Here is a 14,411-nt window from a genome sequence, read left to right as displayed (position 1 = left end):
AGCAAATTTAAGTTAATAAGACCATATAAAATAAAATAAAATCAACACAAATGTTTATTTCTAGAGGCACAGAACTGAAAAAATGGAGAAGAGTAATTCTAAAGCTGTATCGAACCATGGTTCGGTCACATGGAAACAGTATGCTCCTTATATTAGTAACAAAAAAATATATAAATGGAATTGAAAAAGTGCAAGAAAGATTCATAAAGATTATACCAGAACTGCAACCTTGTACTCTTTGGAAAGAATTGACAAGTTGTGGTTCTTTGCTTTTGGAAAAAAGGGAGATCTTCAGGGTAACTGAAGCAGGTCTTTACTATTTGACAGAGTAGAGGGGACATTGGACTTACAAGAAGAGAGAGACCATTAATTGAAGATGCCTATTAATAAATCAATAGGTAATACAGAAGAGCCTGAAACACAGTGGGAAAGTGGAAGCTGCTACTTTCGGGCATGGTTGAGGTGAGATGAAAATGTTCATTTCGGCAAACTAGGTCAGTCCACGAGTGAAGGGCTGAACAATTGCATTGATAATTGTAAGGAGGATGATGAGTCAGGCTGAAAGGCTTAGTTTGTTACAGCATCCTGTACACAACTCAACATGTTCTCAACAGTCCAAGGAAATCCTACAGAGTTTGAAGAGCTCTCAATTTGGAGCAATGGAATTAACATTTTAGAAAAGCCTTATTAAATTGACAGTCTCAAAACAAACTGAATTCATACATCTAACTGATCAGCCCAAGACATACCTGGAGCCTTGTTGCTCAGCGCGTTTAATGAGGATGTGCTTGCTGTGAAATGGAACCCACTGTGGGAGAAAAACACAAGCTGTGAGGGAAAGCAGCCTGACCCTTGAGTCCAGGTCAACACTTGCTCCAGTATCACATGCAGCACTAAGGGGTGAGGGGCTAAGGTACTGCCAATGTTACACCAGCTGAAAAGGATCAACAAACACAACAGACATTATACGACTTAGAACATACAGCATTTTTTAACCCAACCAATCCACACTTCTTCCCACCATTCCTCATAAATGTACCATTGTAACCATCTAACCTGTTCTCCCTTGCTTCAAATGCTTTCCTACCTTGCCCCTGAATGCACCCATCCTATCCAGTTCAACCACTCCCTCTAGTCGTGAACTCCACATTCTCACCACTCTGTTTAAAGAGCTTTCTTCTGGTATTATCACTGGATTGTGAATCCAGAGACCCAGGTAATTCTCTAGGGAACCCGGTTCAAATCCTGCCACAGCAGACGCTGGAATTTAAACTCAATAAATGTCTGGAATTAAGAGTCTAGTGATGACTGTGAATCTTGTGTCGGAAAAATCAATTGTCGGAAAAACGCATCTGGGTCACTAATATCCGTTAGGGAAGAAAACTGTCATCCTTACCTGGTCTGGCCTACATGCGACTCCAACCCCACAGCAATGGGGTTGACTCTTAACTGCCCCCTGGGCAATGAGGGATGGACAATGAATGCTGGGCCTAGCCTCATCCTGAAAACGATTTTTAAAAAGATTTTCTGCACTTCCTGGAACCTCTTATCCTCCAGTCAACAAAAAAAGAGAGACCCAGCCTGTCAATCTTTTGCTTACCCACATATTCATGATAACACACTTATTAAACCGCCCCGCATCATGTCCACTGCCTCTATGCTCTTTTTGCAACATGGTGACCGGAATCATACGCACCATCCTAAAGCAAGGTTTGGGACGAGTTTATCAGCACTTCCTTACTGTTTTAGTTTTCACCTTTGAGAAATGACTCCTGGAGGTGGGTTTTCTGTTTTCCCAAGGCCATGCAGAGCTGTTCTCCAACTTTGAGATTGATGTCTTTGTACTCTGCGAGCCCTTGCTGTTCCAGTTCCCCTAGTCTACAGAACCCCCGACAGTTGTCGGTGTTGAACATCATTTGCCAATTATTTCCCCACTCTCCAAGTTTATGCTCTCCTGCAATGTGATACATCTCTTCTCAGCACTAATACCATTCCCAGAAGTATGACTCCATCTGTACATTTAGAATTTGCACATTTCCTTGCATGTCCAAATGGCTGATATAAATTCCAAACAAATTCCAGGCTATTGACATCTTCCCTGAAATTTTCTGGATATTCCAAGGCCAGATGCAGCCTCCATCCATGCTACAAAGAGTCATTGAGCTGTACAGCACGGAAACAGACCCTTCGGTCCAACTCGTCTATGCTAACCAGAGATCCGAAATTAATCTAGTCCCATTTGCCAGCATTTGGCCCATATCCCTCTAAATCCTTCCTATTTATACACCCATCCAGATGCCTTTTAAATGTTCTAATTGAACCAGCCTCCACCACTTCCTCTGGCAGCTCATTCCATACACTCACCACCCTCTGTGTGAAAAGGTTGCCCCTTCGGTCCCTTTCAAATGTTTTACGTGTTTCTATGATCTCAAAGCTCACTTACGTGGAGGCTCCTGGGAATGAGGAAATTTTGTGGAGCTGCTCGCCAGAAGCAGTAACCATGGGTAGCTCAGGTTTCAGCATGCTCTCTGTCAGACAAGAACAAACGCAAAGTCAGCACATCGCAGATGTCTCAAAACACAGCCAACACGGGGAGGGGGAGGAGGAGGAGGAGTTGGTTCAGGAAGCCCAGTAAAGACAGGACAAAATTATTGGTATAGCAAGAAATGTTTGAAAGGGTAAATTACCGTTGACATATCAGAGAACTGAGGAGTGCCAAGAATGTGAGAAATTGGAGTCAATCACTGCTCCTTTGAGTCTCCTCTTTCACTCACTATTATCAAGCTTGATCTTCTCACAAGGCTTCACCTTCTTGCACTATCCCAAGATATCCCCATTCTCCAAGAGACCTAGTGATCCCAACCTTGAATACACTCAGAGCTTGCACTGCTCTCTGGAGTAAATAATTTCAAACATTTACAAGCCTTTTATTAAAGAAATTTCTAGTCTCTAGTCTAAATGCCTGACTATTTAACCGGAGACTAAACTACAGTGAATAAAGGCCTAGTTGAGCTGATCTCCCCCGATTGGGCCACCTCTTTGACCAGTGGTCAGTCAGGGTAATTGCTGCTCCTTCTAAAGCAAACAGATTAAAATGAGTCAAAAACCACACTGTGCTCCAGGTATTGACCAACCAAGGCTCCACACAATTGCAGCAAGGATTCTTTATTCCTATAGAAATGGAGGAAATTGGTGCACAAGCAGGAAATTTGGCCCTTCGAGCCTGTCCTACCATTCAATATAATCATGGATCGTCATGCAAGCTCAGTATCCCATCCTGCCCTCTCTCCAAACCCCTTGATCCCTTTAGCTGCAAGGGCCACATCCTCTTGAATCTATCGAATGAACTGGCCCCAACAGCTTCCGGTCAGAGAGAATTCCACAGGTTCACAATTCTGGGTGAAGAAATTCTTCTTCATCTCAGTCCTGAGTGGCCTACTACCTACCTGCAGATGGCATTGTTCTGGACTTCAGGAACATTCTTCCCACATCTCGCATGTCCAGTCCCATCAGGATTTTATATGCTTCTATGAGATAACGCCATAATTTTTCTAAATTCCAGCGAGTACAATCCCAGCTGAACCAGTCTTTCCTCATATGTCAGTCCTGCCATCCCAGGAATCAGTCTGGTGAATCTTTGGCGGACTCCCTCAGTCGCAACAACGTCCTTCCTCAGACTAGGAGACCAAAACTGCACACAATACTCAAGGTGTGGCCTTAGCAAGATATCCCTACTCCGATATGCAAATCCTTTTGCTACGAAGGGCAGCATGCCAAAAGTTCTCCTCACTGCCTGCTGTACCTGCACGCTAACCTTCTGTGACTGACACGCAGGTCGTGTTGCACTTCACCTTTTCCTGAATTGCCATCATTCCGATAATAATCCGCCTTTCCATTTTTGCCATCAAAGTGGATAACCTCACATTTATCCACGTGACACTGTCCACTCAGCTAGCCTGCTCAGTAAATTTAGATTAGATTAGGTTACTTCATGTGGAAACAGGCCCTTTGGCCCAACAAGTCAACACTGACCCTCCGAACAGCAACCCACCCAGATCCGTTCCCCTACATTTACTGCTTGACCTAACACTATGGGCAATTTAACATGCCCTATTCACCTGACCTGCACACCTTTGGACTGTTAGAAGAAACCGGAGCACCCGGAGGAAACCCACACAGACACGGGGAGAATGTGCAAACTCCACACAGACAGTTGCCTGAGGTGGGAATTGAACTCACGTCTCTGGTGCTGTGAGGCAGCAGTGCTAACCACTGTGCCACCGTTCCGCCCAGTTTGCAAATTAAAGGCTTGCACATTATTTTCTAAGCTGTTGCTGAAACCGCACACTCACTTTCTAACTTGGTCGGAGTGCCAGCGTTTCCACGTTTCTCACATGCTCACCTTACCACCCCTTTCTTCCAAAGTGAATTTTATTATATCACAAATGCAAAACTGAAAAGCCAAGCGATCGTCTCCTGATTTGCCTAATACAGAAAGAAGATGGTTGTGGTTGCTAGAGGTCAGTCATCTCAGCTCCCGGACATCTCTGCAGGAGTTCCTCAGGGTAGGTGTCCTCGACCCAACTATCTTCAGCTGCTTCATCGATGACTTCCCTCCATCATAAGGTCAGAAGTGGGGATGCTTGATGATTGCACAATGTTCAGCACCATTCACAACTCCTCAGATACTGAAGAATTCCAAATTGAAATGTAACAAGATCTGGACAATATGCAGGTTTTGGCTGATAAGTGGCAAAGTAACATTGGCACTGTCCAAGTGCCAGGCAATGACCATCTCCAGCAAGGAAAAAAATTACCATTGGCCCTTGACATTTAATGGCGTTATCACCACTGAGTCTCCCACTATTAACATTCCATTAATGCGATTAACTAATGGTCAGAAACAGAATTGGACCAGCCATATAAATACCGTGACTACAAGAGGATAGGAGTGAGTAATGCAGTGAGTAATTCACCTCCTGACTCCCCCAACACTGCCCACCATCTACAAGAAAAACATGATAGATTAGCACAGCTCAAACACTCAAGAAGCTTGACACCTCCATGTCAAAGAAAGCCACTTGACTCATCTCCTTGAACATTCACTTTCGTCACCAGTGATGCACAACGGCATCTACAAAATGCAGTGCAGGAAAACACCTTCGATAGCACCTTTTAAACCCATCTCGAAGGTCAGTGATAACAGGTGCATGGGAACACCATCAGCTGCAAGCTCCCCTTCAAGCCACGTGCCATTCAGACTTTGAAATATATCATCGTCCCCTTCAATGTTACTGGGTTGAAATCCTGAACCTTCTTTCCCAACAGGACTGTGGGTGTTCCCACCCCACCCCATCAAAGGACTCTGTGGGGCAAAACAGGCAGCTCACCATCACCTTCCCTGGGCAATGGGGATGTGCAATGAGTGCTGGTGTGGACTGTGACGTCCACATCCCATGAATGAAACAAAACACTGTTGTATACCATTTATTATGTTCTTGCCTATGGACTTAAATGGTCAACATTCCTTTGCAATCTTTTTCCATTCTCCTCAGTCCTTACTTTCTCATCTAGCCTTGTACCAGAAAAGCAGTGAAATGTGGAGTACTGTTATTCAAAACAGCACCTCAGCCACAGGCATGTTAACACAGTGGCAGCGCTGACTGAAAATGCATATATCCTGCTCCTCAAACGCTGTGTACTTTTAACAGACATGGGTCGAATTTTTAAAAAAGTATTGAAGCAAATCCCTGTATTTAAATTTCAAATCACGGGCTGATTCAGAACGATAGCATTCAGCCAGCTGCATTTATTAAATGAGAAGCTAAGCAACATCAATCACATTAATGGCGTGCTCAAGAAATCCTCTCTGCACTTAATATTAATCCTGCTGTGACCTCCACAACCAAACATTCAAACTTGGGCAAAACGCACATCAGATAAAAAGCACAAATAAGCCCAAGCTTTAAGGAATGCGGCAGCAGCCTTCAGGTGGACAGAGACAGAGATCGGTGAAATGGACAGACGCAACAAGTGTAATTTCACCAAACAACATGTACCAAGACACATTTTGGTAGGAAGAATGAGACAACACGGCGTAAACGTTAAGGGAAGTGTAGACCCACACAAACCTATGACGGAGAGATGACATCAGGCACGTTGTTATTGAATGGAAAAGCAGGTTTAAGAAACCAAACCGTTTCCTGATCCAAATACACACGTGGCAAGTTAAGGATAAACTTTAGAGGACCTATGGTCTTATAAACAGAAGCATAACATACAAAAACAAAGAGGGCTTGCTAAAGTACAAATCTCAGCCAGAGGACTGTGTCCAGCTCTGGGGACCACATTACTGGAAGGCACCATGGGGTTTTTGTTTTACTTATTAGAATGGCACAAGGGAGCTCAGTTATGGATCATGTGGGGACGAAACTGGAATTATTCTCTTGCAGAGAAGAGGAGGGAATTTTGGCAAAGGTGCGTAATATTATTAAGAGTTTTGATAGGATACATTACGAGAATTTGCTTCCACTGTTGAACTGTTGGTAGCCAAAGGCCACATGCAACATAACTAGCAAAGAACCAGAGGGAAGATAAGAATTGGATTTTTAAAAAACACATTGGATTTATGATGTGCTGGAAGATGCAGCCTGAAAGGATAAAGGGAGCCAGACTTAAAAAAGACAGTTGGATAAAAACTTAAAATACTTTCAGGACTGTGGGGAAAACAGCAGAGGGAGTAAAAATAAATTGAGAAGATTTACAAGTCGCCATCTCAGGCACAGTGAGCCTTCGAAGCTTGAAGGTTCCACAATGCTGAGATTTCTGGCTGGTGGCCTCAGACAGTGCTTGGAGAACTGTATGTGAAATAGTCAGTAGAATCAGTTCACAATTCTCAAACTCAGCTTGCTTCAATTACTGCAGCTACTCCTCTGCAAGGTGTGACAATCAGTGTGATATCAGCTAACAGTTGTAATCTTATTGTTTCATTCTGCCTCAGTTAGATTCCCAGGTTGCCATCTGCGGATCACACTACATTCCCATTCCAACTCACTCTTAGCAAAGTCTGCGTGCATCTTGGAAAAGCCTTTCTTAAACCCTCAGAGTGAATCCCAAATCCCTTACCTATGGAGACAGAGGCCATCAAACTCGAGGAGGATATGGAGGAGTCTGGTAAACTTGATCCAGACGGACTTGACTCTGTTTTGACAGGCCCTTTCACAGGTCCCTGTAACATGGAGCAGAAATTCAAATTTAGAAAGTAGTGGCACATCTGTCGCAGAGACAGAGAGCTTGCAGAATAATAACATGTGCTTTCATGCATTGCTTCACCTCACCCTCTAGGCCAAATGTAAAAGGTTTTGCTTAAAAATATCTGTAATGATGCATTTGGTCATTACTTAAAGAAAAAGTTGATCAATTTAAAATAATTAACATCTGGAGCTCTAAACCACTTTCCCACTCAGTCCATGGAATGGCCCCCTCTTCCTTACCACATACACTGATCAATACATTAACATAGCAATGAACAAGATCAGGAACACCTTCAGGACAGAAGTGGGCGAATAATACTTCATGTTTGACCCTAGCTAGAAGCAGGCTGGGATTTCCTTTCAAGCACACACTTACAAGTTGTTAGTAATCAACTGGTTAAGGTTTCAAGTAACAGATCTCTACAGGGAAGGGACACCAGTGCTTTCTCACTTTCCCCATTGTTAGCAGATACTTTTCACTCAAATATATGTTTGCAGTCTTTTAGTTCTTCCTATAAAACCACACTGGCTGAAGCACAGCACTTCTGAATGAATGACATTCCCCAATGAGTTGGTTCTGAAGCCACTGGCTTTCCTCAAACCACAGGTCATTCCAAGTATGGTTTGTCCACACGATGTACCGGCTCCCTCCTTGCTGCCAAACACTCCCTTCATTCACCCACACCTCTCGTTTCCAGCCTTTCCCCCCATCAATGTCCTCTCCCCTGCACATTAATGAAAAGATGGAGTCCTAAAACCAGAGCAGATTTCGTTAAATCCATCAACTTGGTGTAACCTTACCTGCTTGACCTGAGTCCCAATCTCGGTTTCAGATGCTGACAAAGTAGTGCTGTAAGAGAGTGGGGAAAAAGCACACAGGGTGGATTAATTAAAACACTGCATTTGAAAATTCCCCCAAATACTTGCACAAATCGATGAATCATTTCTACACTGCAAGATTACCAAGACAAATTCAGAGGTAACATGGTACGAGTGCAGACGTTGGTAAGGGTAACATGGTACGAGTGCAGACGTTGGTAAGGGTAACAAGGTACGAGTGCAGACGTTGGTAAGGGTAACAAGGTACGAGTGCAGACGTTGGTAAGGGTAACATGGTACGAGTGCAGACGTTGGTAAGGGTAACATGGTACGAGTGCAGACGTTGGTAAGGGTAACAAGGTACGAGTGTAGACGTTGGTAAGGGTAACATGGTACGAGTGCAGACGTTGGTAAGGGTAACATGGTACGAGTGCAGACGTTGGTAAGGGTAACATGGTACGAGTGTAGACGTTGGTAAGGGTAACATGGTACGAGTGTAGAGGTTGGTAAGGGTAACATGGTACGAGTGTAGACGTTGGTAAGGGTAACATGGTACGAGTGTAGACGTTGGTAAGGGTAACATGGTACGAGTGTAGAGGTTGGTAAGGGTAACATGGTACGAGTGTAGACGTTGGTAAGGGTAACATGGTACGAGTGCAGACGTTGGTAAGGGTAACATGGTACGAGTGTAGACGTTGGTAAGGGTAACATGGTACGAGTGTAGACGTTGGTAAGGGTAACATGGTACGAGTGTAGACGTTGGTAAGGGTAACATGGTACGAGTGTAGAGGTTGGTAAGGGTAACAAGGTACGAGTGTAGACGTTGGTAAGGGTAACAAGGTACGAGTGTAGACGTTGGTAAGGGTAACATGGTACGAGTGCAGACGTTGGTAAGGGTAACATGGTACGAGTGCAGACGTTGGTAAGGGTAACAAGGTACGAGTGTAGACGTTGGTAAGGGTAACATGGTACGAGTGTAGAGGTTGGTAAGGGTAACAAGGTACGAGTGCAGACGTTGGTAAGGGTAACATGGTACGAGTGCAGACGTTGGTAAGGGTAACAAGGTACGAGTGTAGACGTTGGTAAGGGTAACAAGGTACGAGTGTAGACGTTGGTAAGGGTAACATGGTACGAGTGTAGACGTCGGTAAGGGTAACATGGTACGAGTGTAGACGTTGGTAAGGGTAACAAGGTACGAGTGTAGACGTCGGTAAGGGTAACATGGTACGAGTGCAGACGTTGGTAAGGGTAACAAGGTACGAGTGTAGACGTTGGTAAGGGTAACATGGTACGAGTGCAGACGTTGGTAAGGGTAACAAGGTACGAGTGTAGACGTCGGTAAGGGTAACATGGTACGAGTGTAGACGTTGGTAAGGGTAACAAGGTACGAGTGCAGACGTTGGTAAGGGTAACATGGTACGAGTGTAGACGTTGGTAAGGGTAACATGGTACGAGTGCAGACGTTGGTAAGGGTAACATGGTACGAGTGCAGACGTTGGTAAGGGTAACAAGGTACGAGTGCAGACGTTGGTAAGGGTAACATGGTACGAGTGTAGACGTTGGTAAGGGTAACAAGGTACGAGTGTAGACGTTGGTAAGGGTAACATGGTACGAGTGTAGACGTTGGTAAGGGTAACATGGTACGAGTGCAGACGTTGGTAAGGGTAACAAGGTACGAGTGTAGACGTTGGTAAGGGTAACATGGTACGAGTGTAGACGTCGGTAAGGGTAACATGGTACGAGTGTAGACGTCGGTAAGGGTAACACGGTACGAGTGTAGACGTCGGTAAGGGTAACATGGTACGAGTGCAGACGTTGGTAAGGGTAACAAGGTACGAGTGCAGACGTCGGTAAGGGTAACACGGTACGAGTGTAGACGTTGGTAAGGGTAACATGGTACGAGTGTAGACGTTGGTAAGGGTAACATGGTACGAGTGCAGACGTTGGTAAGGGTAACACGGTACGAGTGTAGACGTTGGTAAGGGTAACAAGGTACGAGTGTAGACGTTGGTAAGGGTAACATGGTACGAGTGTAGACGTTGGTAAGGGTAACAAGGTACGAGTGTAGACGTTGGTAAGGGTAACAAGGTACGAGTGTAGACGTTGGTAAGGGTAACATGGTACGAGTGTAGACGTTGGTAAGGGTAACAAGGTACGAGTGTAGACGTTGGTAAGGGTAACAAGGTACGAGTGTAGACGTTGGTAAGGGTAACATGGTACGAGTGTAGACGTTGGTAAGGGTAACAAGGTACGAGTGTAGACGTTGGTAAGGGTAACAAGGTACGAGTGTAGACGTTGGTAAGGGTAACATGGTACGAGTGTAGACGTTGGTAAGGGTAACAAGGTACGAGTGTAGACGTTGGTAAGGGTAACATGGTACGAGTGTAGACGTTGGTAAGGGTAACAAGGTACGAGTGTAGACGTTGGTAAGGGTAACATGGTACGAGTGTAGACGTTGGTAAGGGTAACATGGTACGAGTGTAGAGGTTGGTAAGGGTAACAAGGTACGAGTGTAGACGTTGGTAAGGGTAACATGGTACGAGTGTAGACGTTGGTAAGGGTAACATGGTACGAGTGTAGACGTTGGTAAGGGTAACAAGGTACGAGTGTAGACGTTGGTAAGGGTAACAAGGTACGAGTGTAGACGTTGGTAAGGGTAACAAGGTACGAGTGTAGACGTTGGTAAGGGTAACAAGGTACGAGTGTAGACGTTGGTAAGGGTAACAAGGTACGAGTGTAGACGTTGGTAAGGGTAACAAGGTACGAGTGTAGACGTTGGTAAGGGTAACATGGTACGAGTGCAGACGTTGGTAAGGGTAACAAGGTACGAGTGCAGACGTTGGTAAGGGTAACATGGTACGAGTGCAGACGTTGGTAAGGGTAACAAGGTACGAGTGTAGACGTTGGTAAGGGTAACATGGTACGAGTGTAGACGTTGGTAAGGGTAACATGGTACGAGTGTAGACGTTGGTAAGGGTAACACGGTACGAGTGCAGACGTTGGTAAGGGTAACAAGGTACGAGTGTAGACGTTGGTAAGGGTAACATGGTACGAGTGTAGACGTTGGTAAGGGTAACATGGTACGAGTGTAGACGTTGGTAAGGGTAACAAGGTACGAGTGTAGACGTTGGTAAGGGTAACAAGGTACGAGTGCAGACGTTGGTAAGGGTAACAAGGTACGAGTGTAGACGTTGGTAAGGGTAACATGGTACGAGTGTAGACGTTGGTAAGGGTAACATGGTACGAGTGTAGACGTTGGTAAGGGTAACAAGGTACGAGTGTAGACGTTGGTAAGGGTAACATGGTACGAGTGTAGACGTTGGTAAGGGTAACATGGTACGAGTGCAGACGTTGGTAAGGGTAACATGGTACGAGTGCAGACGTTGGTAAGGGTAACATGGTACGAGTGCAGACGTTGGTAAGGGTAACAAGGTACGAGTGCAGACGTTGGTAAGGGTAACATGGTACGAGTGTAGACGTTGGTAAGGGTAACAAGGTACGAGTGCAGACGTTGGTAAGGGTAACATGGTACGAGTGCAGACGTTGGTAAGGGTAACAAGGTACGAGTGCAGACGTTGGTAAGGGTAACATGGTACGAGTGTAGACGTTGGTAAGGGTAACAAGGTACGAGTGTAGACGTTGGTAAGGGTAACATGGTACGAGTGTAGACGTTGGTAAGGGTAACATGGTACGAGTGCAGACGTCGGTAAGGGTAACATGGTACGAGTGCAGACGTCGGTAAGGGTAACATGGTACGAGTGCAGACGTCGGTAAGGGTAACAAGGTACGAGTGTAGACGTTGGTAAGGGTAACATGGTACGAGTGTAGACGTTGGTAAGGGTAACATGGTACGAGTGCAGACGTTGGTAAGGGTAACAAGGTACGAGTGTAGACGTTGGTAAGGGTAACATGGTACGAGTGCAGACGTCGGTAAGGGTAACAAGGTACGAGTGTAGACGTTGGTAAGGGTAACATGGTACGAGTGTAGACGTTGGTAAGGGTAACATGGTACGAGTGCAGACGTTGGTAAGGGTAACATGGTACGAGTGTAGACGTTGGTAAGGGTAACATGGTACGAGTGTAGACGTTGGTAAGGGTAACATGGTACGAGTGCAGACGTTGGTAAGGGTAACATGGTACGAGTGTAGACGTTGGTAAGGGTAACATGGTACGAGTGTAGACGTTGGTAAGGGTAACACGGTACGAGTGCAGACGTTGGTAAGGGTAACAAGGTACGAGTGTAGACGTTGGTAAGGGTAACATGGTACGAGTGCAGACGTTGGTAAGGGTAACAAGGTACGAGTGCAGACGTTGGTAAGGGTAACAAGGTACGAGTGTAGACGTTGGTAAGGGTAACATGGTACGAGTGTAGACGTTGGTAAGGGTAACATGGTACGAGTGTAGACGTTGGTAAGGGTAACAAGGTACGAGTGTAGACGTTGGTAAGGGTAACATGGTACGAGTGTAGACGTTGGTAAGGGTAACATGGTACGAGTGCAGACGTTGGTAAGGGTAACAAGGTACGAGTGTAGACGTTGGTAAGGGTAACATGGTACGAGTGTAGACGTTGGTAAGGGTAACACGGTACGAGTGCAGACGTTGGTAAGGGTAACAAGGTACGAGTGTAGACGTTGGTAAGGGTAACATGGTACGAGTGCAGACGTTGGTAAGGGTAACAAGGTACGAGTGCAGACGTTGGTAAGGGTAACATGGTACGAGTGCAGACGTCGGTAAGGGTAACATGGTACGAGTGCAGACGTTGGTAAGGGTAACAAGGTACGAGTGCAGACGTTGGTAAGGGTAACAAGGTACGAGTGCAGACGTTGGTAAGGGTAACATGGTACGAGTGTAGACGTTGGTAAGGGTAACAAGGTACGAGTGCAGACGTCGGTAAGGGTAACACGGTACGAGTGTAGACGTCGGTAAGGGTAACAAGGTACGAGTGCAGACGTTGGTAAGGGTAACATGGTACGAGTGTAGACGTTGGTAAGGGTAACATGGTACGAGTGTAGACGTTGGTAAGGGTAACAAGGTACGAGTGTAGACGTTGGTAAGGGTAACAAGGTACGAGTGCAGACGTTGGTAAGGGTAACATGGTACGAGTGTAGACGTTGGTAAGGGTAACACGGTACGAGTGTAGACGTTGGTAAGGGTAACAAGGTACGAGTGTAGACGTTGGTAAGGGTAACAAGGTACGAGTGTAGACGTTGGTAAGGGTAACATGGTACGAGTGTAGACGTTGGTAAGGGTAACAAGGTACGAGTGCAGACGTTGGTAAGGGTAACAAGGTACGAGTGTAGACGTTGGTAAGGGTAACATGGTACGAGTGTAGACGTTGGTAAGGGTAACATGGTACGAGTGTAGACGTTGGTAAGGGTAACAAGGTACGAGTGCAGACGTTGGTAAGGGTAACATGGTACGAGTGCAGACGTTGGTAAGGGTAACATGGTACGAGTGCAGACGTTGGTAAGGGTAACAAGGTACGAGTGTAGACGTTGGTAAGGGTAACATGGTACGAGTGCAGACGTTGGTAAGGGTAACATGGTACGAGTGTAGACGTTGGTAAGGGTAACAAGGTACGAGTGTAGACGTTGGTAAGGGTAACAAGGTACGAGTGCAGACGTTGGTAAGGGTAACATGGTACGAGTGTAGACGTTGGTAAGGGTAACAAGGTACGAGTGCAGACGTTGGTAAGGGTAACATGGTACGAGTGCAGACGTTGGTAAGGGTAACATGGTACGAGTGCAGACGTTGGTAAGGGTAACAAGGTACGAGTGTAGACGTTGGTAAGGGTAACAAGGTACGAGTGCAGACGTTGGTAAGGGTAACATGGTACGAGTGTAGACGTTGGTAAGGGTAACATGGTACGAGTGCAGACGTTGGTAAGGGTAACAAGGTACGAGTGTAGACGTTGGTAAGGGTAACAAGGTACGAGTGTAGACGTTGGTAAGGGTAACATGGTACGAGTGCAGACGTTGGTAAGGGTAACAAGGTACGAGTGCAGACGTTGGTAAGGGTAACAAGGTACGAGTGCAGACGTTGGTAAGGGTAACATGGTACGAGTGTAGACGTTGGTAAGGGTAACAAGGTACGAGTGTAGACGTTGGTAAGGGTAACATGGTACGAGTGCAGACGTTGGTAAGGGTAACATGGTACGAGTGTAGACGTTGGTAAGGGTAACACGGTACGAGTGTAGACGTTGGTAAGGGTAACATGGTACGAGTGCAGACGTTGGTAAGGGTAACATGGTACGAGTGTAGACGTTGGTAAGGGTAACACGGTACGAGTGTAGACGTTGGTAAGGGTAACAAGGTACGAGTGCAGACGTTGGTAAGGGTA

At 45.7% G+C, this 14,411-nt stretch overlaps 1 protein-coding gene across 5 annotated transcripts in view; it reads right to left on the bottom strand.

The window, feature by feature from the left end:
• nup214 (nucleoporin 214) overlaps nucleotides 1–14,411 on the bottom strand; it is a 188,923-nt gene that overhangs the window by 89,939 nt on the left and 84,573 nt on the right. For all 5 annotated transcript variants that reach the window (XR_015760678.1, XR_015760677.1, XR_015760679.1 and 2 more), the window contains 4 exons: nucleotides 8,055–8,103; nucleotides 7,126–7,228; nucleotides 2,444–2,528; nucleotides 750–808 (listed from right to left, as the gene is read on the bottom strand). Coding sequence is in view for 2 of the 5 variants with exons in the window: in XM_087998212.1 (XP_087854338.1) it covers nucleotides 750–808; nucleotides 2,444–2,528; nucleotides 7,126–7,228; nucleotides 8,055–8,103 (296 nt within the window). In the remaining 3 variants the exon portion in view is untranslated. The remainder of the gene's footprint in view (nucleotides 1–749; nucleotides 809–2,443; nucleotides 2,529–7,125; nucleotides 7,229–8,054; nucleotides 8,104–14,411) is intronic.

Source organism: Chiloscyllium plagiosum, unplaced genomic scaffold, assembly GCF_037043375.1.
Source record: "Chiloscyllium plagiosum isolate Xiang-an unplaced genomic scaffold, Cpla_swu_hap1 HiC_scaffold_21, whole genome shotgun sequence".
NCBI lineage: Eukaryota > Metazoa > Chordata > Chondrichthyes > Orectolobiformes > Hemiscylliidae > Chiloscyllium > Chiloscyllium plagiosum.
Note: the sequence above shows the minus strand (reverse complement) of the source record. Positions and strands in the feature narration are given on the sequence as shown.